This window comes from Mirounga leonina, unplaced genomic scaffold (genome assembly GCF_011800145.1).
Source record: "Mirounga leonina isolate KUSES-001 unplaced genomic scaffold, KU_Mleo_1.0 Mir_82, whole genome shotgun sequence".
In the NCBI taxonomy this organism is placed as follows: domain Eukaryota; kingdom Metazoa; phylum Chordata; class Mammalia; order Carnivora; family Phocidae; genus Mirounga; species Mirounga leonina.
Genome location: NW_023270825.1, coordinates 29,773,575 through 29,800,518, shown reverse-complemented (window position 1 = coordinate 29,800,518; position 26,944 = coordinate 29,773,575). Strand labels below are relative to the sequence as shown.

Here is a 26,944-nt window from a genome sequence, read left to right as displayed (position 1 = left end):
CTGCCTTCGGCTCAGGTCATGATCCTGGAGTCCCGGGATCGAGTCCCACATTGTGCTGCTCAGCAGGGAGTCTGCTTCTCCCTCTCCCGCTCCCCACTCTTGTGCTCTTTCTCTCTCTCACTCTCTCTCTCAAATAAATAAAATCTTTAAAAAAAAAAAAAATTCCCTAGTATTCGTTAAGTCAGTGAAGTATACCTACTAAGGTATTGCTCTATCTTTCTTTAGTGGAACTTACTTCATTTGTTCATGAATAATAGCTACCATATGTAGATTATATGTTTTAGGTACTGGGGCAAGGAATACGCATACGCATATGTATACATATTATGTCTTACTCAGTTTTCTGAAGGAATATTACATCTCTGTTTTGCAAGTAAACAAGAATCAGAAGTTACCTGCCCAGAGTCCTCTACTTAGCAAGTGGAGTTAGGGATTTAAAATCTAGGCTTGTCCAGCTCCTGAGCCCTTGCTATTAACCACTGCTTTGCACTGCTTTCAATAACCTGAATAAAAGTATTGCAAGATTTGGAAGGTCCCCAAAACCACCCTCACTTGTAGCACCAGCTGCAATTTTGGGTCCCCACGGACTACTCTCTGGTTCAGTAATTTGCCAGAAGGACTCACAAAACTCAGCAAAGCCGTTACACTCATGGTTAGGATTTATTACGGTGGAAGGATACAGATTAAAATCAGCCAAGGGAAGAGGCATATAGGGCAGGGTCCAGAGACACCAAGGCATGAGCTTCCAGTTGTCTTCTGTGAGTGCAGTTGTGCAGATAATGCCCATTTCTCCCAGCAACAATATGTGACAGTACTCACAGACTGTTGTCAACCAGAGAAGCTCACCTGAGCCTTGGTGTGTAGAGTTTTTATTGGAGTCTAGTCTCCTTGATGTGGTTTACTGCCCTCATGGCCAGCCTTAGTTTCCAGCTCCTCCAGAGGTCATGGCTGTAAGCTCATGGGGAAAAAAGACTCTTAAGAGGCAAGACATTCCAAGGGAATAGAAGTTACCTCCCAGCACCCAAGGGCAAAGACCAAACCTCTCTTGGGCAAGGTTAATTCTTTACTATACAGGTGTTCTCTTTTTGCTGAAGATATTACAAGATTACAGCAAGCTATGATTTGGCAGCTTGCAGGCAAAGCCAGTATTTTGAAGAGGGAAATGTATGCTAAATTTTAGTGACCCATATCTGGATTTTCCATATCTGTGTTACTACCTCTATGTACCACTTTATTTGTGCTGATTGGGATGAATGTTAGTCTTATAATTAATGGTTGGTTAAACCCAACCTCAGGAAGCTAAATAGAGTGATTTTGCAATTTTTACATGCTCTGTGTCTCTGTGTGTATATGGCATTTTCTATCTCTGGTTCTAAGTAGGTATATTTCTGTTGCTTTACTATTCTATTTCTGTAACTTGACCTAGCATCACAAGATGATTTAATAACTTTCTATGAGAAATGCATCACAGTAAAGTTTTTCTCTCTCTTAAAATGTCCTAAATTCAAAAGCTGTAAGATCAATAGAATTGTTTTGAATTTGTCTTGATGAATTTATGGTTGTGACTTTTAAAGTAAAATAACTGTTCATCCAGAAAGGCCTGAGGTATATTTTTACAGCATTCCTAAAATGTATTCTTAGGGTATTGAGCTAGAATAAAATATTTTTTAGTTATACAATCAGTATAAACTGTTGGAATTTATTTAATGAGGAATTAGAGTTAATTCAAACTGTAACTTGGGTTTTGTTTTTTGCTTTTTTTTTTTTTATCTTTCCCCCTTTAGGGTATCATTTATTATGTTACAACTTCTTCTAAACTGGAGGAGTGGCTAGCCAATGAGACAATGCAGGAAGGACTACGTCTGTGTGCAGATCGAAATTATGTTGATGTGGACCCAACATTTAATCCAAACATTGATGAAGACTATGACCATCGACTGGCTGGCATATCCAGGGAGAGTTTCTGTGTGATTTACCTCAACTGGATAGAGTATTGCTCTTCCCGAAGAGCGAAGGTAGAGGTTTTGTACTTTATTTGTAACTCTTTGAGTCCATTTTTTCAGAGATGGAAAGAATATCCCCATTTGTTTTTATGAGGTCAGTTTTTCCAGACCTTCTTCTTTCTGACCATCTTCTGGGTAAGAGAACCTTCACTTGTTAAAAAGAAATTCAGAGGTTGAGGGGAAGCAGTATTCCACAGATAACCAGCAATTTGGTTTTCTTTACTCTGGTATAGTCGCTAGTAGGCTAATGCAGCTGTCACTAATAGCCTGCCTCCACCTTATGTCCAGAAACAACTAATTAATAGATAGAATATTGTATTTTCAGGAGAAGACATTATCAGTAATGTTGTATGCCGCTAAGTATTTTCTTTGAGATGTTTTGCTAAGATCCTAATACTTCTTAAAAGTCAGGTTTGTTTTTTTTTTTAAGTATGTTCCAGTATTATAAAGCATTAGATTTTATTTAAAGGTTTCAAAGAAACTCCTCATATACATTCTTACTTCATTTTAAACTGATTTGTTAAGTTTCTTCTCATTAGAACTATTTAAAGACCTAGAAATTATGTATTAGTTGAGTTCTTCATCCTCTCTGATTTATTAGCTGTCTTCCTATTTGTTAAATACCTTTATACCTTTCTGATAACTAATGTTCTTTGTTTTTTAAAGCCACTGGATGTCGACAAAGATTCATCTCTGGTGACTCTTTGTTATGGACTTTGCGTTCTGGGACGGAGAGCTTTGGGAACCGCATCCCACCATATGTCCAGGTAAGGAAGGCATTTCTGTTTTCAGGAATAGAGTAGGAGAAGCTGTATAACGTAGATCTGAAAAGTCTGAAATAGCTTTTCATGGAAGCATTCTATGCTAATTTATTGCAAAAGTCTCTTCTGATACTGTTTTTTTATAGATCTTTTGTTGAACATAGTTGAGTTCTCCCAAGTGGTTAATAGCTGGCTTTTAAAAATCACACATGTGCAGTAACTACTAAGAATTTAATGGATTTAAGACATTTTTAAAAATAATCGCCCATAAAGTTTGATTGGTCTCCTCCCATTTTACATCTATTTTTCTAATGAGTTACCTCTTTTTATTTTTCCGTATTTCCTTGTAGGGTTTTTTTTGTCCAGAGCATTTATGCTTTTAATATAGTTAATAAAGTACATTAGATTTTTGGAAGTATAAATATAAGCTGGATTTCTTGACATATGCATCTGAATGAATTAGAACTAAGAAATACTATGTATTTTACATTTCTTTTGTGATTACTACATGTTTTCCATTTAAGTTTTTGTGACTTATATACTCTTTGTCTGTTGTTTATTTTCATGGGCTTATTATTATAGTGGTTCGTAAACAAGGGCCCCAGATCAATGGGCCCCTGTCCCTTGTGATTCTGACTCAGGGGTTCTAACATTAGTATAGTCATTGGACTCTGTATTTGCAAAACACTCCCAGATGATTCTGATGCACAACCACATGTAAGAATCAGTGTAATGGAAGTTCTTTGTCAAAATATGTAAATTTTTATCTCCAATCCTAACAGTAATTTAGAGTCATTCCTCTATGGATTGCATGCCCTATTTAAGGGAGATTTCCGTATTTCTTCAATTCGAGATGAATGGATCTTCGCTGACATGGAATTGCTAAGGAAAGTCGTAGTCCCGGGAATCCGCATGTCCATTAAACTTCATCAGGTAAGAAGAGGAGAATTATAATGCATTACTGGTGTTTAATGGCACTTCTTCATTTGACTTCCAAATTACGTTTCTTAGGAACCTTTTGAGAAATATTATATGAAACACAGAGAAACATGATTTATGCCAAGATATTAGCTCTTAGAAGCCTGAACCTGTGTTTCTAAGGGTAAATGTGAATATTAATATCAGAGAGTGACTGATCTGGACATGAACTTGAGGAAAACTGTCAGCAGTGACAGACTAGAAATAAAGCTCTCTGGCCCTTATAATTCTTGTTTTGACCTCACATTTCACATAATTGTAATTCAAGCCTCTTCTGTAGGGGAATGTTAGCCATCTCCCAGTGCAGTGTGGTAAACAAACATCTCAGGAGGGTTGTGAGCGCTACTGTTACTGAGCGATGAGCTTCATGTAGCATGTTATATAGAATAATGGATGGTTAGGACAGATTTAGCCTTAGTTAAATAATCCTAGTAGGGTAATAAAATTAAAATGTGGACCCAAAATATATATCCAGAGCCCTGGATCATTTCAAGACTCTATTAGGAAATTAAGTACTGGTACTTGCTACTCTAATCATTCCACTGAACAATAGTCGTCAGATCTGATGACAAAGACCACATGATAAGCCTCATTAAAATGCAACTGCTGTACTCAAATCTGTTTGAATCTTTTTTCCCCCAAATAAAGGGTGAATTACTCCTCAAGTGATTTTACTGTGATCTAAACTGTTAGAATAAAGTCACTGTTCCATTTTATTTAGGAGATTACTGACAAGGGATATATTATTTGAAAGTCTCTGTGGAAAATGGAAGACTATTTTGAGGATCATGGAGAAAATACACATTTGGGAACAAATAGAGTTGTCTATCTTCAGACTACCTTTACAGTTTTGAGCCAAGTCAGTGTGTTTAAATGAAAAAGATAATGACTTTAGATTAAAATGTTTTTAAAACTTTAGAATTTCTTAAAAGGCACTGATTAATATATCTGTGTAAGAAATACTCTGGTTTATACAGCATGATTACCTAACAGCTCCAGATCGACATCTTCAGTTAATTCTAAACATTATGACAGGTGTTTCCTCTCCAACTGTCAGAGGAGAAACTGAGGCACAGGGAATTTTCTGATACCTTAGGTCTTCACCCCTGTCTCTCCCTACAGGTGCTCTTACCTGTTGCTGCCAGGTCCATTTCCTTACATGTTCCTTCGGCTATGGCATTATTGCCTGTGACAGTGTTTCTCTACCTTATATTTGGCCCAACACACTTGGGCTACACACTACAGCTCACTCTCATTAGCCATGACTAACAACAACAGTGACAAACAGTGGGGGTAAGGAGTTGGAATCAGGAACCCAGGAGCCATGGAGGGCTGGTGGCAGGGGGGAAGATAGAGAACGCAAATGCAGCCTGGAGAAATTCCATAATTCTGATACACCTTTGAGGAGGGTGAGATCGACCTATAGTAGCCAGAAACAACCACTTAACTGAGTTTTGAGCCAGATGTTGGGTTGCCCATGAGGGACTGACTCTTGGGCCAAGAAAAGATCTGTAAATCAGTACTGGTAATCTCCAAAGTTCATACTCCTATATTATACTCACATATTTCATGATTTATATACTCACGAAAACCCAACCCACAAAAGTAACAATAAGCTTATGTATTAAAAGAAAGGATATGCATACACATTCCATACAACCCAGCAATTCCCCCTCCTAGATAATTACCTAAGAGAATGGAAGTCTATGTCTACACACATGTGTGCATAGCGGTTTTAATTGTAATAGCCCCAAACTGGAAACAACTCAAATGTCCATCAACAGATGAACATACTAATTATGGTATATCTACATGATAGAATATTACTTAGCAGTAAAAAGAAATGAACTATTGTTAGATACCACAACATGAATGAATCTCAAACATTATGCACAGTGGAAGAAGCCAGACATTTTAAAAAGAGTACATACTGTATGATTTTATTTATATAAAATCTAAAACAAATCAAACTAGTCTATATCCACAGAAAGCAGATTAGTGATTCCTTAGGATGTGGAGATTGAATGCCAAAAGACAAGAAGGAATTTTTTGGGGTGATGGAAAGTTTTAGATCTAGATTGTGGTGGTGATTACATGGGTGTGCATATTTGTCAAAATGCATGTAACTGTACACTTAAAATGGTATAATTTATTTTATGTAAAGAAAAGGTTTTGTTCCCGGAAAGCTAGAAATATAAAATTTCTCTTAACTCTTGCCTCTCAGACAGTCCTTGATAATGTGTGTTTAGCACACCTTGTAGGTGTTTTTAATTTTTGCTTTTTCCTTTACAGTTTTGTTTTATTTTTTAATTCTCCAATTGACTGTATTACGTTTTTACTTTATAAATAAAAATGGTCATAATCTGTGTGATATTTAGTAAATGTACAGTGTTGTACAGCATATTAGTGCTCCCACATCCATAATACCACCACAATCCAGAAAATTGTTTTCATCCCAGATTGGTAGGTGAAGACTCAGAACTCAGAGAAATTAAGCAAATTGCCTTTTTCACATGTTCTCCTGTTCTTGTCCTCTAATCATTTTGTAAAACACTTTACCTCCTTCTTTGTTTTACCTTTTTCATTAGTCTCTTTGAAGATACATGGTTGTTAGAACTAAAATAAACTAATCAGGGGCGCCAGGGTGGCTCAGGTGGTTGGGCGTCTGCCTTACAGCTCAGGTCATATCTCCAGGTCCTGGGATCAAGCCCTGAGTCGGGCTCCCTGCTCAGCGGAAAGTCTGCTTCTCCCTCTGCTTGTGCTGTCTCTCTCTCTCTCTTAAAATGAATAAATAAAATCTTTAAAAATAAAATAAAATAAGCAAAGTCCAGTTTGGCTTATAAGTGATATATGACGAAAATCTTATAGTGTGTGGTTGAGGACAGGGATCATTTTTTACTAATCTTTATATCTTCATTGCTTAGCATGAGGCTTGGCAGTCAGTGAATGTAAAATGAATGTTTCGTTTTTTAAAAAAATATATATATCCTGTGCATTGGCTTATAACTTTTCAAGTATATTTTTAAAATGCCTTTGAAAACTTTTCCCAGAACTGGGAACATTTTCTCTTTGTATTTGAAAAATAATGAAAAACGTTAAGAAGTGAGCTTCACGTGAACCAAGAGTGAGTATTCCCATCATCCCATACCATTGTATGGCCCTTCCAAGAAGCAGTCACTGCCAGTAATTTGATGCATATATTTTCTGATTTTCCTGAGTTCATAGACATTTCCATCCATATGTACAAATATTTTCCTTTGTGCTACATAAAACGATCTGTAACACAAGCTTTTCCCCCCCTATTTAGTATAACATGGATACTTTCTAAGTCAGCACGTATAGAGGCACCCCATATTTTTAACGGCTCTGTAGTATCCTAGGATATAATTTTTAACTACAGTTTATTCAACCATTTCCCTATTCATGGACATTCTGCTTGTTTCAAATACTTTGCCTCTAAAACAGTAGTCATCCAACCATCTTAAGCCCAGTGAAAAGAAATATTTGAGCAAGATTCAGCATACTCTATTTTGGCATGCCTAATAATTTCCAACTTTGTCCATTTTATTAAGAGTATAACTGTTATGTCTGTCTGCACTTTTATTTTCCATTCAAAAATTGTACCACCGCTACTATACGAAGATAGGATTCCTTCCCTAAAGGAACTGTTTCCTAAAGGAGAGTGCATCATATGATGTCTAGCTATCTGCTGGTATAGGAAAGTGAGCTCAGTATTTAAAAGAAAGGTCAGGAGGATCGGTGTATGATGTACAGAGGTATTGTAAGTTGTAAATGCTAGTTTAGGCCACGTTCTTTAGAAGCAGAGTCGGAGTCCAGGATTCCTGTGCCAGAGATGACAGGGTGCCCTCAGGGGAATTTGTAAGGAAGGGAGGGAAGCAGGAAAGAACAGGGAAGGAGCTAAGCAAAACTGTTTCAACTGAATTCTAGCTTCCACTGGTTTAGAGTGAGTTCTAGAGTGTCAGTATCACCAGGAGTTACATGGTGTACCTTGAGCCCCCCACACCCAAGTGGGGAACAAACCTCCCCTGGCATTTCCTGCCCAGGCAGCTCCATCAACTGAAGGCAGTTCTGAGAGGAGGGAATAACTGTGAGCTGTTAAGAACCAATGCTCAAAGCATTGGAGAGGGGAGTGCACCAGCTTGGTAAAAGAAATCTGGACAAGGTACAGGGGAGATGCTCCACAGTCTGGCTAAAAGCTAGTTTTCTAATTTTTTTTTTAGTATTTTCTAACTAGACCCTAAGTTCCATGAGAACAGTGCTTGTATCTGTCATGCTCACTACTCTTTCCCCAGTGTCTAGCACAGTGCTGCCTGGCAACGTAATAGAAACCCAATTCCCCAGAGAGACTTTAGGCTGTCATCACCTGTATGTTCTTCACTGACCTGTGCTTCTCCCCTGTAGGGTGTCTTGCCTGGAGCTCTCTCCCTTTCCAGCATAGCGCCTATCTCCAGCCACTGCCATTGTCTTCATTCTTTCAGATCCAATTCAAAACCACCTGCATTGTGTAACTTTCCCTAATCACAGCAGCTAGACTTGACAGGTTTTTCAGTTAACATTTGTAATCATATACTTTTAAAAATCAGAATGATAAATTCTCTTTAAACATGTGTTCTAAGTCCTGGCTTAATCATTTACTAACTTTCTAAACCTAGGAAGCAGCTATGACTCTTTGAACTTCAGATTTGATATTTGCAAAATGCCGGTATTATGTACTGAACCTGCTTGGCAAGGTTGTAAGAGTTCAGGGAAAAAACATGTTGCAGAACTTTTTACATTATGAAGCATTATTCACATATATAGTGAATACTTTTGTTATTCTCATATAGGCTAGTCCCTAGATATGGAGGTGCATCACTGGGGAGCTTGCCTTCTTACACTCACCCATCTCCCCTCAGATATCACACACAGTCTGGTCACTTGGCTTGAGTAGAAATCAGTTACTTTACCTGGATGTAAAAATTTATCAACCTCCCAACTATGAATATCTATGATTGTATACTCCTCACTTCAGAAGTTCAGACTCGTGTTATGGTTATGTGGGTATACGTCCTGGATCCCCTATTAATTTGCACTGTTTCTGAAGGGGGGATAGATTCCACATATTCCTTTTTCATCCATGCTCTCTGCCATAGAATCCCCCACATGAGAGGTATTAAATAATGGCTTGTGGAATGCAGGAGTGGTTGTTACATAGACCAAGAGATTTCTCAGGGAAGACTTGACTAGCTTCTTTAGGACTAGGACCCTTAATCTTATTTCTTAACTACATGAGATAAAATGCTATATTGGAATCATTCTAGAGATGTGGCTTTATGTTAAAAATGCCTCGTTAAAAAGAAACACTACTGGGCGCCCGGGTGGCTCAGATCGTTAAGTGTCTGCCTTCGGCCGAGGTCATGATCCCAGGGTCCTGGGATTGAGTCCCGCATCGGGCTCCCTCCTCAGCGGGAAGCCTGCTTCTCCCCCTCCCACTCCCACTGCTTGTGTTTCCTCTCTCACTGTGTCTCTCTCTGTCAAATAAGTAAAATCTTAAAAAAAAAAAAATAGTATGGCAATAATGAGCTAATTCCTAACCTGGTTAAATTTAAGACTTATCTCCAACAATAATAATATGTGCGGCTATGAAATACTCCTATTAAACCAGTTTTTCAGAATTTTCATTTAATAACTGATTAGTAACTGAAGAAGCGTTTATCATTCCACTGGAAGTCCTTCTCTTCCTGTAAAGTTTATATTTTTTTATTTCTCTATTTAGGATCATTTCACTTCTCCAGATGAGTATGATGACCCTACTGTGCTCTATGAAGCCATTGTGTCTCATGAAAAGAACCTCGTAATAGCCCATGAAGGGGACCCTGCATGGCGGAGTGCAGTCCTTGCCAACTCTCCCTCCCTTCTTGCTCTGCGGCATGTCATGGATGATGGCACCAATGAATATAAGATCATCATGCTGAATAGACGCTACCTGAGCTTCAGGGTCATTAAGGTAAGTTTTTGAAGCATTTATTTGTGTCTGGGGAAAAAAAATGGAAGTTACATAACCTTATCCCAACTTTAAAAAGTGAAACTCTTTTTATAGAAAAAAAAATGACCATACGACATTAGCATTGATTGTTTATGAGCACTTAATTTGATTTATTTTGTAATTTTTTCTATCCTCTGAAATTTTCTCATGTGCCATAAAGTCTTAAAATTTTTGCTTATTTCTGTTTTGGCAGTCTTTTATCTATTATATATGCTCTCTGGGCAGCATCTCTTCTTAAAAGATCAGCACTATATTGCTAATTTGATTTCCAGGTTGCAAAATAATACCACAGCTTGTACTTTTTGTTGTTTTTTTTGTTTGTCTTTTTTTTAATTAGTTTCAGAGGTAGAATTTAGTGATTCACCAGTTGTATATAACACCCAGTGCTCATTACATCCAGTGCCCTCCTTAATCCTTCACCCAGTTATCCCTTCCCCCCACCCACCTCCCCTTGTTTTGCTTTTTTAAACATCTCATGGCTTTAGGAGACATAATTTCTGAAATTTTATTTTAATAGTTAATAATGATTCACTTTTTATCTACTTCATTTAATCAACCTGCAAAGTCACAAACATCCTTTTAACTCTGAATATTTGTTACTGCTCCTTTCTGTCAAATATATCTCTTACCTCAGTTACAAAATTCAGTGCATTATTAATTTGGAAAACTTGATATTTTTACCAGACAGACCAGGGAAAAGAGTTCTACGTGTGCTTATTATTTAACAGCCCACTGGTGACAATGGAAAATTGATGAACTCCTGTTCAAATGTGACCTACTTGTATTTATTTCCTGCTTTTCACAGTTGGTTCTCATATGTCTTTTGTATCCCTCCCATTTATACTCTTCTGTTTATATGAATTTCATTCTTGGCCCCTTCACCTAATTCCCATGTGTTCTGGTTTTCAGGTTAATAAGGAATGCGTCCGAGGTCTTTGGGCAGGACAACAGCAAGAGCTTGTTTTTCTACGTAACCGTAACCCGGAGAGAGGTAGCATCCAAAATGCAAAACAAGCTCTGAGAAACATGATAAACTCCTCTTGTGATCAGCCTATTGGCTACCCAATCTTTGTCTCACCCCTGACAACTTCTTACTCTGACAGCCATGAACAGCTTAAAGAAGTCCTTGGGGGACCTATCAGTTTGGGAAATATCAGAAACTTCATAGTGTCAACCTGGCACAGGTGAGCTATGTGGTTGCATATTTCAGTGATGGTGTGTTCTGACTCTCTTCCTCGAGGCAGTTTGCATGAGTATCACCTGGAAAGCTTACAGAAAAAATACAGATGCCATGACACAATATAAACCTATTCTGTCAGGAACTTTAGAAAGTAGTCTGAGCATTTTTATCTTCAGACTCTTATTAGATAAATCTCATGTACAACACTGGTTAAGAACCACTGATCCAGCATTTCGTAGAATCTTGAATAGTTCTCCTTTCTTTAACTTTTGTGACTCTGTATTGCAGCATAGCGCCACTATTAGGATGTGTGGGCCAACACACAGCAAATTAGAGAAAAACCTAGGACACTTGAGCAAGTTGCTCACCTTCTGTGTTACTCCATTCTAGCAGTAGGGGGAGCACACCGTACTTGCCGAGACTCTTTCGTGCTACCACTGCCATTTTAACAATCCAGTCCTCACTCCGACCTCAGATCTCTCATACCTTCAAGTGCGCACATGAATTTTTTCTCTGCCTTTTGTCTGGTAAAATATGGTGTTCAGTATAGGAACATCATAGTTTGGTAGATAGTGAAGAAAAATCATAGAGTATCTTTTCAGTTTCTTACAAGCTTTTGTTTAGATCCTTAAATAACAGAACTTAAGAAAAACAGAATGTGGGATTAGGGTGGCAAACTCTCAAACAGGCATACTCAAAAAAAAAAAAAAAAAGTCTCACCATTTTAACATCAGTCCCTATCCAAACAGAAAGAAGAACATAAACCACAGTGGTGTTCGAAGAAATTTCTTTTCAAAAATTATCCGTTGTGCTGGAATTGCATCAAAGAGGTTGAGTTCTCTTCCCTCGAGAGAAATGGTGTAGCGATTAAGGTGCCCAGCTGTCCTGGTTTGCGCAGGACTGAGAAGTGTCCTGGGAAGCAGGACTGTCAGTGCCAAACTGAGACAGTTGTGGGCAACCCAGGATAGTTGGTCACCCTAGATTTAAAAAAGAAAAGGAAAAATGATTGCAGCTCTCTTCCACGTGTGCTACAGCAGGAATTAGGTTTTCAGGAGTTGCACACTTCAGAGGCACTGAAAAGACACTGGCAAGAATCCTATTGCTATCTTAATGGTACAGTTTTGTTATGTGCAGTTTATTATGGCTAAGGAAAGATGAAAAGATTGGGAAAGATGATAAAAAGTGAAGGTAGATTGGGAAGAATTGAGGCAGTGAGAGTAACGGGGGGGATAGTCCTTAGGCCATTCTTTGAAAACATAGCTGCCTTTTTTTTGTTTCTAATATTGACTGCGCCATGAAGACTTTCAAAGATGAACATTTGTAGCATTAACCATTCAGAATAGCTAGAAATAGAGTAAGACACCTGTCTTGAAGTGATCGGGGGGTAATGCTGCTTACTCTGGTGTTTGTTCCTAGGTTAAGGAAAGGGTGTGGGGCTGGCTGTAACAGCGGTGGCAATATTGAAGATGCGGACACCGGAGGTGGGATGTCCTGCACCAGCAACAATGCCACAAGTGCCAGTGACCCCCATAGCAGTGTATCCCAGGGAAGCACTGGAAACCCAGCGCCAGGGTCGGGAGCAGGACTCCATCCACTGGTCACATCTTATCCTCCAGCACTAGGTAATGTGAAAACAAAGTAGGTATTGAACTTAGCCTCTTAGTATGCGTGTATAAAGAGAATTATCTGCTGGGCGCCCAGGTGGCTCAGTTAAGCGTCAGACTCTTGATTTTGGCTCAGGTCATGATCCCAGGGTAGTGGGATTGAGCCCTGAGACAGGCTCCACACTGGGCGTGGAGCCTGCTTGGGATTCTCTTTCTCCCTCTCCCTCTAACCCTCCCCCCACCCCCCAACTCCCCTGCCCCTCTACCCTCCCACTCACGCGTGTGTGCTCGCTTTCTCTCTCTGTGTCTCTCATCTCTCTCTCTCAAAAAGAAATAAGAGAGAATTCTGTATACCTACTTGGAATATGTAAAAAGAATATTTTGTTTGATTCCTGGTTGGACAGTATCCTATTTATATTAAATATGTGTATTACTTGGAATATCATTTCTTCGAAAGTATCTTTTTTTTTTTTTTTTAAGATTTTATTTATTTATCTGACACAGAGACAGCGAGAGAGGGAACACAAGCAGGGGGAGTGGGAGAGGGAGAAGCAGGCTTCCCGCGGAGCAGGGAGCCCGATGCGGGGCTCGATCCCAGGACCCTGGGATCATGACCTGAGCTGAAGGCAGACGCTTAACGCCTGAGCCACCCAGGTGCCCCTCGAAAGTATCATTTTTAAAGACTAGTAATATTTAGTATAATTTATTTAACTTCTCTTTCATTGGACAATGATTTGGTTTCTCCTGAATGTTATAATAAACTTTGTAATCACTATTTTCTTGGGCTAGAGACTTTAAAAATGCAATCATTAAGTCAAAGTTTATGAGAATATTTAAGATTCATGACACATAATGCCAAAAATCTTTCTAGCAAGTTTTTGTTTGTTTTTGTTTTGTTTTGTTTGTTTTTTACCAATTGGTACTCTCCCCAGTCGTACATCGGAATGCCCATCCTGTAACCTTTCACCAGCGTGGAGTATTACCAGTTCCCATCTCTGCTCCCTGCTTGCTGAGAGGGACGGGAGAAGGGTGATCTTTAATTCGTTGTTATAATTTACATTGCTCTGATGCCTAAGATTGGAAGGTTTTAAATCAGTTTATCACCTGTTCCTCTTGTTGAAGTACCTATTAAGTCTCTTGCCCATTTTCCTCTTTGGTTATCTTTTTCTTTTCTTTTTTTTAATTTAATTTCAAGTTAGTTAACATACAGTGCGGCACTGGTTTCGGGAGCAGAATCCAGTGATTCATCACCCACATACAACACCCAGTGGTCATCCCAACAAATGCCCTCCTTAATGCCCGTCATCCATTTACCCCATCCCCCACCTACCTCCACTCCAGCAACCCTCAGTTTGTTCTCTATAGTTAAGAGTCTCTTACGGTTTGCTTCCCTCTCTGTTTTTATCTTATTTTTCTTTCCCTTCCCCTTTGTTCCTCTGTTTAGTTTCTTAAATTCCACATATGAGTGAAATCATAGGATGTTTGTCTTTCACTGACTGACTTATTTCGCTTAGCATAATACCCTCTAGTTCCATGATTATCTTTTTCTTATTTGTATATTTTGTGTTTGAGTTTTTTCTCAGCTTTCTGTACTACAAATATCTTTTGCCATTCTATCCCTTGTCTTCCCATTCTCTTCCTAAGAAGGGTGGCTCATCTTCTTTTGACAAAAGTTCTTTATTTTAGTGTACAGCAATTTACTGATCTTTTCTTTTATGATTAGTACTTTTTATATCCTACTTAAGAAAATTTTTCCTATCCCAAGGCATGAGGGTTTGGTTTTTCTGTTTTTGTTTTTCACCAATTTTCTTTTTACACAAGATCTGTCATCCACCTGGTATGCAGTTGGAATCATATTTAATCTGTTTTCATATGGCTGGTTGGTTGATTCAGTACTGTCTTTTCCCCTACTGCTTCACATGAATGAGATGAAGTCTTAAGACATTTACTGTTAAGTTAAAAAAAAAAAAAAATCCAGGGCGCCTGGGTGGCTCAGTTGGTTAAGCGACTGCCTTCAGCTCAGGTCATGATCCTGGAGTCCCTGGATCGAGTCCCGCATCGGGCTCCCTGCTCGGCAGGGAGCCTGCTTCTGCCTCTGACCCTCCCCCCTCTCATGTGCTCTCTCTCTCTCAAATAAATAAATAAAATCTTAAAAAAAAAAAAAATCCAATAGCATTGGAATTAAGACTCAAAATAGATGTATTACCAACATTTTATATGTTCTTCTGTAACTTCTGAGTGAAAAGCTAGAACTTTCATTGTGCTTTTTTAAATGCTCTTATTTTGATCAGCTCTTTATTTTCAGATAGAAAGTACATGGAGCAATTTTTTCAATATAGTTAATTATTTCCTAATCTTCACATTATTATTATAATAAGTCAGGAAAAAGATGAACCTGAGGAATCATATCAAACCAACACAGAAGGACCTGCTATTCAGTATCACTGATAATTCATATTTAGTAGTAATCCCTTAATGGATATGAAAATTACAGTGTGGTATCACCATCTCTCTATAGACTGTGTAGTTTGTCATTGGAATGGATTGAAAGGACATTAATTCTATACTTTTGAGAAGTAGTAGTTACAGATCTTACCACATAGTAGATCCTTAATAAATATTTCTTGTGGTCTCATTTCATGAGATATTTCATTTCTGAAATGTTAAAGAGGCATTCTTATTATTCTGAAATATTTCTGTGGAAGATATTTTAGGATTCATCTCAATGTTAAATCCTGATACTTGCTGAAATTATATATCTTGGTTTTGTCCCAGAATTTTAATTTTAAAAAGCATTAGCAAATTAAAATTATTATCAAAACCACACAAGAAAACAGATTTCAGATATTTATTTCTTTTTGACAACATTAAAAGTTTTAGGTATAGGGGTGCCTGGATGGCACAGCCGGTTAAGTGTCCAACTCTTGGTTTTGGCTCAAGTCATGGTCTCAGGGTTGGGAGATCAAGCCCTGCATCGGGCTCCACGTACAGCAGGGAGTCTGTTGGAGATTCTGTCCCTCCCTCTGCCTCTATCCCTCTTCCAACGTGTGCATGTGCACGCTTGCATGCTCTCTTGCACTCTCTCTCTCAAATAAAATCTTTTTTAAAAAAGTTGTAGGTATAAATATAAACTTTTTAAAAAAAAGTTTTAGGTATAATTTAAATTCAGTGAATTGACCAAGTAATTACTTAAGGGAAAAGCTCTTAGAAACTACAAAGAAAAAAAAAAAACCCGTGTTTGAATCATTGCACTTAGAATGCTGTTGTTGTTTATCCTTCGCTAGGCACTAGCCACAGCTCCCACTCCGTACAGTCAAGCCTGGTCAGACAGTCCCCTGCTCGCGCCTCAGTGGCCAGCCAGTCTTCTTACTGCTACAGCAGCCGGCACTCGTCCCTCCGGATGTCCACCACGGGATTTGTGCCTTGTCGGCGCTCTTCCACGAGTCAGATATCGCTTCGAAACTTACCGTCCTCCATCCAGTCCCGCCTCTCTATGGTGAACCAGATGGAGCCCTCCGGTCAGAGTGGCATGGCCTGCGTGCAGCATGGCCTGCCTTCTTCCAGCAGCTCCAGCCAGAGCATCCCGGCCTGCAAACATCACACTCTCGTGGGCTTTCTTGGGACAGAGGGAGGTCAGAGCAGTGCCACTGACGCCCAGCCGGGCAACACCTTAAGTCCTGCCAATAATTCACAGGCCAAAAGGGGGGACGTGATTTACCGAGTCCAAGTGAGTAAGCACCTGGTTCTTGTGCTGTTGTGTCACTCATTTGTTTTTACTTCTCGTTTGTCGAGTGAAGGATTCTGATGAGAACACACCTTCCTGTTACTTAGGCTGAAGACTAGCATATGTTTGAATGTTGCCAGCTGCTGGTGTGTGGCCATTGCAGTAAGGTCAGCCAGGGGGCTAAAAGGAATTCAGGAGGTGGCCCTCCAGATTGTTTTTGTTCAGTTATAGGCAGTGGAGAACTTGAGACGCAACAAGTCTGTGAGAGAAATTTTGTTTGAGATTATGTAATTTGTCATCGAGAAAAAATTGAATTGGAAATGACCCGTATTTATTTGCAATATAGATTGTCGATCCCAGTCAGATTCTGGATGGGATCAACCTGTCAAAAAGGAAAGAGCTGCAGTGGCCTGAGGAGGCTATTCGGTTAAAAGCTGGGAGAAACAGCTGGAAAGACTGGAGTCCTCAGGAGGGCATGGAAGGCCATGTAAGTTCTCTCACGAAGCTGACCTATGCGCTCACTTTTTTGTAGCCTGACTGACTTGTTTGCATGTGTTTGGATAATTTATGCGTATGTTTTTTTAAATGTACCTTTTGCTAAATTACCGAACGGAATTACTACCTCTAATTTTGAGTGAATTTTGCGAATGTTTTCAAGGTCTCTCACTAACTTACTGTATTCTGAATCATCAGGTGATTCACCGATGGGTGCCTTGCAGCAGAGATCCAGGTACTAGATCCCACATCGACAAGACAGTACTTCTGGTCCAGATTGATGATAAATATGTGACTGTCATTGAAACGGGGGTACTAGAACTTGGGGCCGAAGTGTGAGCCAGTGTTATAAACTACGTTTCTTTGCCCTCTCCATTCCAAGACGTTGGAAAAGGAGAGGAGTGCGTGGAAGATGCCTGCGGGTATTCCTTTGCTCCTGTATGGGAGAGACTCGGGACGGAGAGCAGGCTTGGTTAAGCGCCTCTCCTTTGCCCTTCACCCTGACTCCTGTCACTGTCTCCATCCCCAAATAAAGCTGAAATATTTTTTTAAGTTAGCTGCCAAGAAAACATTTTGCATGAAGGATAAAGTTCTGTTAAAAATACAATCTTAAAAAAAGCTTTTTCCTATGTATTGCCTATGCTTTACATCAACAAGCTCTTCATTTCTAAACTACGATCTCATATTTTTCTAATTTCTTTGCCAAAAATAATTGCCATGTTTTGTCACAGAACATGAAATCCATTTACCTTGATTTTTAAGAACAGACCAGTATAGAAACCTTCAGTTAGACGTTTCGCAGTGTGAACGTTTAATGTACAGTGAAAGAGACTATGAACAGACATAGATTTATTCCTTGAGCGCTAAAAACTTTAATGAGAAAACTGCACTAATTTTTTACAACAATGCACTAAAGTCTGAGATTTCTCAGAACATTTATTTATATATAAAAATAAAATACCATTATTTAAATTGCCTTTGGGATTAACCCCTTCCCTTTCCTTAAACATATAGCAGAAACCGTGCTGCTCATTTTCTGTTAGGGTGTGTACTTCATGCCAGTACACTGGGTGTTTTCTTTAAAATGACGCTAAATCGCAAGACACACTGAGCTTCACCTTTGGCATTTCCCGGAGATAACAGTCAGCGCATCGGTCCTGTGAACACTACTGCCAACTCCTGTGTCCACATGTCAGATGAGCCCCAGCACCAGGTGCCCCAGGCCCTCTGCTTCTCTCCACTTGGGGCAAGCTCTGCTGGGGTCAGTGCTGGGAAGAAAAGATTTTTGTTTTTCAAAGACAAAGATGAACATCCGGGAATTTAAAGAAAGAATTCATTGCTTTTCTTGTAAGAGTTATTAGCTCTTGAAGTTATTCACATGCAGTTCAGTTAGTCAAGCAGAATTTTTTCGAACGAAATTATCCCAATGGTGCAGTTCTTACTGATATATCCCTCTCTAAATAACCTCACCTTTTATTTTGCTCCTCTCTTCTTTTTCTATTACTTGAATTTTATTTCCTGTAATTTATAGTGTGTAGGTGTAATTTGAAATATTTATAACTGTGAAATTGACTTAATATGTTGTCTCATAAATTTTATTGTTTTTTTTTAAAAATATGTGTGTATTCAGGGAAATATATAATTCAGATTTACAATTGGGCTAGGTGGAAACTGCAGTGTAGATTTAATTTTCAACTTTTGGCATTTTTTAGAGCCTTCAGAAAACTTTCCCCCTTTGTGTGAAACTCCAAAGACGACTGTGTATCTCCTCTGAGCATTTAGGAGCAGCCATCTTTCTACCCCGCTGTAAATGGGAAGTAAAAAGAAGCAGGTGAAATCGATTTTAATCTTGTAATTTAGTGAATCCAATGCACCCAAAGTGTTAACTCATTCAGCACATGGCACTAGTCATATTTCCAGTACTCGCTGGCCACATGTGCCTGGTGGCTCCTGTATTGGATGGCACAGGCTTAAAGTGTCTTCTGATGAGGTGACAGGAGAGAGGAGCTGTCTCCCTCCTCGCTCCCTACTGTTGCTCCTCCAGAGCAGTAAAACACTTCAGCAGAAGGAAGGAAAACTAAGTAGCTAATACACGCCACCTGACTGCACTTTCATCTGTTTGGCCCTTTTCTAATTTAAAATTTTTGTGGTAATTTAGGACCTAGTGTGCCTCGTGCTGATGTTTCCATACTTCACACTTTTCAGAATTTACTTTTTAAAAACATTTGTCGAGGGATTTCCTGAACCTTTACACAAAGGGTACCCTTGCTAAATTGACCAATTAAAATGTATTTTCCTGATACTGTCGTGACATTCTGTATTCTGTATTTGCCTCATTTTGGCAAATTCACAGTATGTCATTAAGGTTCAGGCTTTTATTTTTCTCTTCTGAAACTGAATATATGATCTGTCTGTCTAACCATCTATATTTATTTAAGATATTCTCAAAGGAGTTATGATTCCTGCTGCTTGTTCTCTTTCTGAAATGAAGATGATCTTTTCATGGTCATTACCTAGATGGGAAGATAAATGGAGCCCTTTCAATCTTAAATGGAAGATAATTCATTTTTTACATGGGGGTAAAAAAAACCTGGGCTTCAGATGATTCAGTCTGAAGGGCTAGAATTATTTTTATTCCTAACTTCCCACCCCCAATTGTTAAACACATTACCATAGTCTAAAAACATAAGACTAGATTTTATACAGAACATATATATTGGGTCTTGATTTGGGGTAGCAACTATGGACATTCATCTCAAAACAAGTTGAATTTTATTATCAGATAGCCCTTTAGTGAATTTATGAATTAGGGACCCCTACCAGGAGCCCTGTTCTTATTTTTTTAAGTCTAAAACTGATAGTCTTTTGAAAATCAAAATACTTTTCTAATAATTATGTCAGAGGAAGCAGTGATAATTCAAAGAAAGATTCATGTCTTAACAATAATTGGACCTGAATTATTACATACAAATATACATGCTTCCATTAAGTAAGTTGATCGTACTGTCTTAGTCTACCTTTCCCACCCCACCTTGGAGAATAGTGAGCTGTTTGTTTAGAGTCCCTGATTAACTTTCTTCGTTAGTGTACAAGATTCCAGCATACATACACTAGCGTCTTTAGTTCACAATTGCCAAAACTTTCAGAATTCAATTCCATAATTTGAAAATAAGAATATAGAATTAAAATACTAGCTTTTTATGCATTTCCCTTAAACAGAGTTTCATTGATATCTTTCTGGTCTTTTTCTTGTTTGATTTTGTTTTTTCCTTCTTTTGAGAGAGAGTCCTGGAGTGAATTATAAATTGTTAGCTTTTTTTTCTTATTTCCTCTCATTCAGTGGCAAAAATCACTTTATAACTCGAAGTTAAGCTTTTGGTTACTCTTCCAGCTTATAACTTGGTGTGAGCTCTCTTTTTACACCGTTTTCAATACTTGATAAAACTTTAAATGTTCACATTTTTCTAAAGAATTCTAAATTTTCCAGGAGTCTAGATTAATATTAGCTGTTGATATTTAAGGGGCTTGGAAGAGTAGGTGGTGAGGCTGTATATTTTTAAGGTAAGAGGAGATTAATTACCTTTCAGGAAATTAATGAACAAACTTCATCAGTCTTCTGCCTTCTCTGAGTTTCTGTTATTGGAAGATGAGCTTCCATTAGATTTGAAGTGGTTTTAAAAATATTTCAAGTGTACCTGAGATACTTTTACTAATCCTTGAAACAAAGTAGTCAGTGTTTCTATCCTGAGTGAGGTGTGGAAAATTACTCTGTGTACCAGATGTCAGGCAATGAAAATATGTTTTTATGTGGAGACTAAGCTCATTAGGAAGATGTGTTTTTCTTCCTGGATTGCTTTGTTTTTCTATATTCTATCAAAATATAAAAAAAACAGCCTCAGATCTAAGCAAGGGTAGCCTAGCCTTAATAAATTCTACTTTGCTTCCGAGTAGCATCCTTCTGCCTCTGCTTAGAAATTCTTCATTTGGTGGATTGCCGCATTGAGTCATTCATCCAGAACAAGGTCTTTTAAACTTATGCTTTGCCCAGAGTCTAAAATTATCTTCTTCTTTTAGTTAACTTTCAAAAATCTTTCCTCCTAAATATATGACTTGAGAAAAAGATACCTTAGAAATTTTGCTTAAGAAGTCTTGGAATTTATGTTTACTAGCTATTAAACTATAAACTGCTACCCAGATTAATTACTTTTTTGTTTATCTTCCTTATTCTTTCATTAATATAGACAGTCCTCCAGCCCTTTGTTTAAGCCCTCAGGATTCATTCTTACTCTTTTCTGTAGTGTAATATAATCACACAAAATTACTTTGCCTGGACACAGACCCAGTCCATTTTCTTTTGATATGATAAATTGTTCAGAGAAGGTATACAACATCAATTTTTGTTCCAGAGGTTTTTCCTTTAATTCTAAAATGAGTGGAAAAATAATGTCAATCAAGGCTAAAATGATACTTGGAACCTGTTAATGGCCTTTGAACTTTTGGTTTCAGTCTTACATGGACATTGAGTTTTATTGATGTAGAGAAAGAGGAAAGTCAGATAGGACCATGTATTTGTGCAGCATAAGTTTTAATATTACATTGGATATCTGTAGGGGTTTTTAACTAAGTATTTAAAAACTAGCCTCTCTCTTCTTCATTTCTCTGTTGAAAAAATCTGGTTGGTATACACCTAGGCCTTCTCATTTTTAACTTGTGAAGTGTTTTGGTAAGAATTGTGACTGGAAAGGAATTAATTATTATACAAATAGATCTGGTAGGTATGTGAGTGGAGCATTAATTTTGCTTGAAACAAGTATATTTTCTGCTTTAAATCACCTCACCAGAGTCATCTGTCAAGAATTATGTATGATAAGAATTTCTCTATATTGCCTATTAGCCACATATTCTTCCTGAAGTTCTATTTGCGAGCTAAACTTTAATATCTGCCATTTTATGGAAGCAACACAACATTCTTTGGGGGAACCAGAGTCGATTGTCATCGCAGGGCTACATGACAACTCTGTCATAAGACTTATACCTATTATATAGGGTCAGGCCTTTTTTCTTACGCCCTCAGCTCTGCACCTGACAATTTATGATTCAGTGGAGCCACACTAGAAGGAACAACAGTCGTGTAAGATGGTGGGAAGGATGGCTGCCTGGGTGTTACTTGCACAGATGACGCGATGCCCTGGGATTCAAAACAGAGTAGCAGGTAGAAAATGAGATGGCTGCTCCGGATGACTCTTGGGTTTAGAGTGACTGTGGTTAAACAAGATTTTTTATATGTGAAGCTTGATTCTGCAACCAAAATAACGGAAATGTGGGGGAAATCATGTCTGCTTATGCTTTTTAAAGCTTATAGTTTAAGTAAAAATAAATTGTAAAAAACTGATTAACCCTATACAATGAGCTCTGCATGAGGAAATGGAAGGAAGAATACTAAAAGTGGTTCAGGAAGATCTGTGTGAGGAAGGAAAATGGGTTTCCCTTTTCTGATCATGGGCTCTGAAAGCATTCATTGCCTTTACCAGCATTCAGTATAAACCAGAGATAAGAATATATGTACTTGCGTGGGTCCGTGAGTGTGTGTGCGTCTGAGTGTTTGTTATTCTAAATAGCTTGTAAATATTGTAGTGTTTAAAATGGAAAATAAAAGCTGAGATTGTTTTTTTTTCTTTGCAAATATATTGCATCAAAAATACAGTATTGACAGTGGATAAAACAGAGGAAATAAATTTTTTTTCATTTTGCCTTCTGTCCATTTTTGTCAAATTAAGAAAAATTCAAGTATACCATATTAAGCTCTGCATAGCATATTTTAAAACATGTACTTGGTTCTGAAATAATCATTTTAATCAGAAGCTTTGGGCTATAAACATGTGATTCAGCTTATAACAAATGTACATATTTCATATTAAAAGGATATCTTTTCATACTTGGTAGAAAGGTGGTAGTTTATGTCTTGAATTTATCTATGTCGTATTAATGATATATTAGATGGAACATGCAGGATAATAAAAGTGTACATGTGTTCACTATATTACACTAAGTTACAGTATAGAAAAAGAGTTGAACTCTTTTTTTGATGATTATAGTCATCAAAATCAGGCAAACGCTAGCCTGAGGTGTGTACTAACCCACTGTTTACATGTATAATACTTAGAGAAAAGTGCAAGCTGACTTAACAAGAAGAATAGATCTGCTCTTGATCAAATCACTTAGGAAGCCTTTAGTGAGTCATTTTAACTATTAGTAACAACCCAAACCGCCAGGCTGCAGATGAGGTGCCATCTGTATCAGAGTCCCAGACAGTTTGCTCTCTTCCCACCCAGGATCACAGTGGCACAACTGGAAATGTAGTGGTATTTAGTCTTAATTTTTCTAGTGACAGGAAGCCTGCTGGTTAGAAGAAACACATCTCCAAAGAAAGAAATTCTCTGCATCATCTTAGAGCCAGATATTCAAAGGGGGGTTGACATGAAGTTTGAGTCCCATATAACCTCTCCATTGTTCTTAAAGTGCAGTTTACTTAGGATTTTTCCTCCTAAAGGATCCAGAAGTTTTGCTGACCGGTAGCCACTGGATCTCACGAGGTTAGATGCGTTTTCCTGTGGGGAAGGTGAAAAGGATCCTGTGAAGTAAGGACATGACCAAATAGTGGTTTCTTGGGTATTCAGTCTGCACTTACTATGCAGAATACTTGTTTTATCTACCCCCCCCCCCATATGTGCTTATTAAAGGAAATGAAGTATAACTAAACTTCATACTTGGGAAAATGTAATTTGGTAAAAGGGGATCCCTAGATTGCTCTGTAACTTCTTAGGATACACAAAACAGCAAGTGGCTAGAGGTGAATCCATCTTGTCTGGTAGCCTTTTCAGAAACCATTCAGTTTCAGTGTGCAGTGAACTCTGCCAAAGGGAAAAGCCATCCTTTGGTCCTGGGCTCCCTTTTGCTCCCCAGAACTTTGTGTGAATACATAATAATTGGCCCTTATAAGAATACTCGAGGTCTCCAGTCTGATTCTAAAGCATATACTCTTGACCTGTCTTTATCAGATAAAATCAACATCCCAGGACAATGTTGAATTTAAGCAGATACCAAGTAGTTCCTCTGTATTCATAATACTTTTAATGGTTAATGGGTTTGCTCTCACACACCATCCACGACTTCTTGATTTTCTACCAATACAGTGTAGCACAAATGGAAGGTGTGCCTTTCTTCAGACAGAATGCGGGTTTGTCTAGCTTATTAATTTGGGAGTGATTCCTTTTGTACAACTGCAATTTGAAACAGTATTCATTTAAATAGTTTCAAAATAGTAACTTACTTGGGATGCTTATAGTTGCAAGAAAGAGAAAACCCATTTCAAAGTTGCCGAATATAGGAAATGGGCTCACTACAAAATTAAGGGTAGACTGGGCTTTTAGGATTGGTTTGTTCATGTTACTCTAGCTCTGTATATCTGTGATTTTCTCAACTCTACCCCTTGTGTATGCTGGCTTCCTTTCAGACTTTAGCTATCTGTAGTTCTAGACCCCATTGTATACACATCATCATCCAGAAAGAAAAACACTTCTAATTTATCTCTCTTACATGGGAAAATTTCCCAGAAGCCTCAGCATATTTCTCCAGGCATCTTTTTAATATAAGATTTAACATAGGCAAGATCCTTAACTTGTCCCAATGTCCTGATTTTCTAAACCCGTCATGGACAAGAGAAACAGAATTACCATGATTGGCTCAGACAAATCCGAGCTAGCCTTCAAGCTGGAGTCCATTCCCCAAACAGTATGGTTGCTACACAGTGCATACAAAAGTGTTGACTAAAATGTCCACAACAGATTTGTATATACTCTCCAGAATTTGGGTACTGTTTTCAAGAAACAAGAGACTCAGACCACCAGAGAATTAAGGTGTTTCTTCTAGGATGCATCTGTAGCAGATCTAGAGCAGAAAATAAGCAGAGCCGTAGGCAGACAAGGGTGCAGATGTTTGCTCTCCTTTCCTCAGGGGCTGCCTTACAATGACTTTTTTGCTTTTCTCTCTGTAAATTATTTCCTTCCTTAGATTATTGGAGCGGGGGAGGGATTTACCAGTGAAACCAACTGGACCTGGAATGATTTTTAGGCAAAGGCTTCTAATTATGGATTCAGATTTTGTTTCTTTATTGTTAGTTTTGGCAAGTTGGGTTTTTCTAGGACTGCAGTTCTCAAAACTTTTGGGTCTCTGAATCCTCAGAAAAAAATTACTGAGGACTCCCCCATCCCAAAGAGTTTTGGTTTATGTGGTTTATATAGATATTTACTGCATTAGAAATTAAAACACATATTAAAGTTTTTTTTTTTTTAAGATTTTATTTATTTATTTGACAGAGAGCGCGAGAGAGAACACAAGTAGGGGGAGTGGGAGAGGGAGAAGCAGGCTTCCCGTGGAGCAGGGAGCCCGATGCAGGGCTTGGTCCCAACACCCTGGGACCATGACCTGAGCCAAAGGCAGACTCCTAATGACTGAGCCACGCAGGTGCCCCTCAAAGATATTACTTCTATAAGAATTAAACTCATTACATGTTAACATTTTTATTTAAAATTATGCTTCCAACTTAAAAAATGTATGAGGCATCTGAACTATCTGCCTCTACATACAGTATGTTGCATTATATTATTTTGGTCAAAGCATAGGAAAACCTGGCCTCATATATATATATATATATATATATTTGGAAAAGAGAGGAGTTATTTTAATAAACTTTTCATAATTGTTGATATTCTTGTCTTGATACTTCACTAAAATTAGACAAGTGATACTTTCTTAAAGGTTAGTTGCAGTGTGGAATCCCATTTGTACTGGGTAAGTTGCCTTACCTTACTTGGAATGATCTTTTATCTGGGTGTGATTTTGTAACATCATTTATTTAGAAAGTAATGGTTCCCTGAATTATGCAGATCTTCCAAATGTTGACACATTTCATTATGCATTATAAAAAAATCACTTTTTTTCATATCAACATCAGTCTAGTCAGATACACCTTTATTGGGGAGCTAGAAAGCTCATAGTGTTCAAGTGTTCTAAACTTTTTATCGAGAGCTCAAATTTTATCATTGGTAACAAATATTGTCAGTTGTCTTTAAAGCCACAGACACTTCGTTTTTGAGAAAAATCTGTCAAATACTGAAGTCTGAATAATTATAGTTTGTCTCTTAGTCTCTTTCTAGTAGAAATGGCATTCCATGAAAAAAAAAAAGGGACTAGCTTAGCTCATAACTCAATCACAAAAGGGCTGTTCTTTGAGAAAACTATGTTTTGGTATGCTGAAGAAGTGCTTTGTACATACGTCCCGTTTTGCCACGTAGAATTTTAAGAAGATGTGGGTTGTTTTGTTTTGGTTTTTTTAAGATTTTATTTTATTTATTTGTCAGAGAAAGCACAAGCAGGGAAATCGGCAGGGAGAGGGAGAAGCAGGCTTCCCGCTGAGCAAGGAGCTCGACGCGGGACTCGATCCCAGGATCCCCTGGGACCATGACATGAGCCGAAGGCAGACACTTCACTGACTGAGCCACCCAGGCGTCCCAGAAAGATGTGTTTTGAAGGAACGAGATGTAATAAATTTAACAATTTCTGTTACTTCATCAAGGACACTTAGGTGAAGTTGATTTTCCCCCCTGTGAGTGTGTGATGCTACAGAATACAATGGCTAGTGGTACATTTTGGTGCCATTGCCTTGATTCCTGCTAAGGTGCCTGTAGTTTGACTCATCGCGTCTTCTGCCCAATTACTATACACGCCAGTACAGTGAAGAAGGCAGATGATATCTTAGTGTTATTACGAAAATAATTTTGATCTAATGGATTCCCTGAGGGAGTCTTGGGTACTCCCAGTGGTGAGATTCACTGTTAACAGGAATATGTCTATCCCATTTTCATTTTCGAGTTTATTGACAAAAAGTAATTTATAATATTCTTTCACCTTTGTAGTGTCTGTAACATCTGTAGGTTTGTCCCCTTAACCATTCCTAATACTGATTACTTTTGCCTTTCCTTTCTTGATTAGGCTCAACAAGAGATTATCTTTTCAAAGGACCGACTTTTGGCTTTGCTCAACCTTTGTATTTATTTATTTATTTATTTATTTATTTATTTATTTATTTATTTAT

General features: G+C 38.1%; 1 protein-coding gene across 6 annotated transcripts in view; it reads left to right on the top strand.

Annotated features, from left to right (window-relative positions):
- PCNX1 (pecanex 1) overlaps positions 1 to 26,944 on the top strand; it is a 238,294-nt gene that overhangs the window by 142,641 nt on the left and 68,709 nt on the right. For 4 of the 6 annotated variants that reach the window (XM_034992837.1, XM_034992839.1, XM_034992838.1 and 1 more), the window contains 9 exons: positions 1,785 to 2,015; positions 2,670 to 2,770; positions 3,547 to 3,697; positions 9,519 to 9,749; positions 10,698 to 10,972; positions 12,385 to 12,590; positions 15,857 to 16,299; positions 16,643 to 16,783; positions 16,990 to 22,540. In XM_034992837.1, the coding sequence (XP_034848728.1) occupies positions 1,785 to 2,015; positions 2,670 to 2,770; positions 3,547 to 3,697; positions 9,519 to 9,749; positions 10,698 to 10,972; positions 12,385 to 12,590; positions 15,857 to 16,299; positions 16,643 to 16,783; positions 16,990 to 17,130 (1,920 nt within the window). In that variant the 3' untranslated portion in view covers positions 17,131 to 22,540. Of the gene's footprint in view, positions 1 to 1,784; positions 2,016 to 2,669; positions 2,771 to 3,546; positions 3,698 to 9,518; positions 9,750 to 10,697; positions 10,973 to 12,384; positions 12,591 to 15,856; positions 16,300 to 16,642; positions 16,784 to 16,989; positions 22,542 to 26,944 lie in introns of those variants that run through there. The other 2 variants (XM_034992840.1, XR_004677042.1) reach the window with 2 other exon arrangements.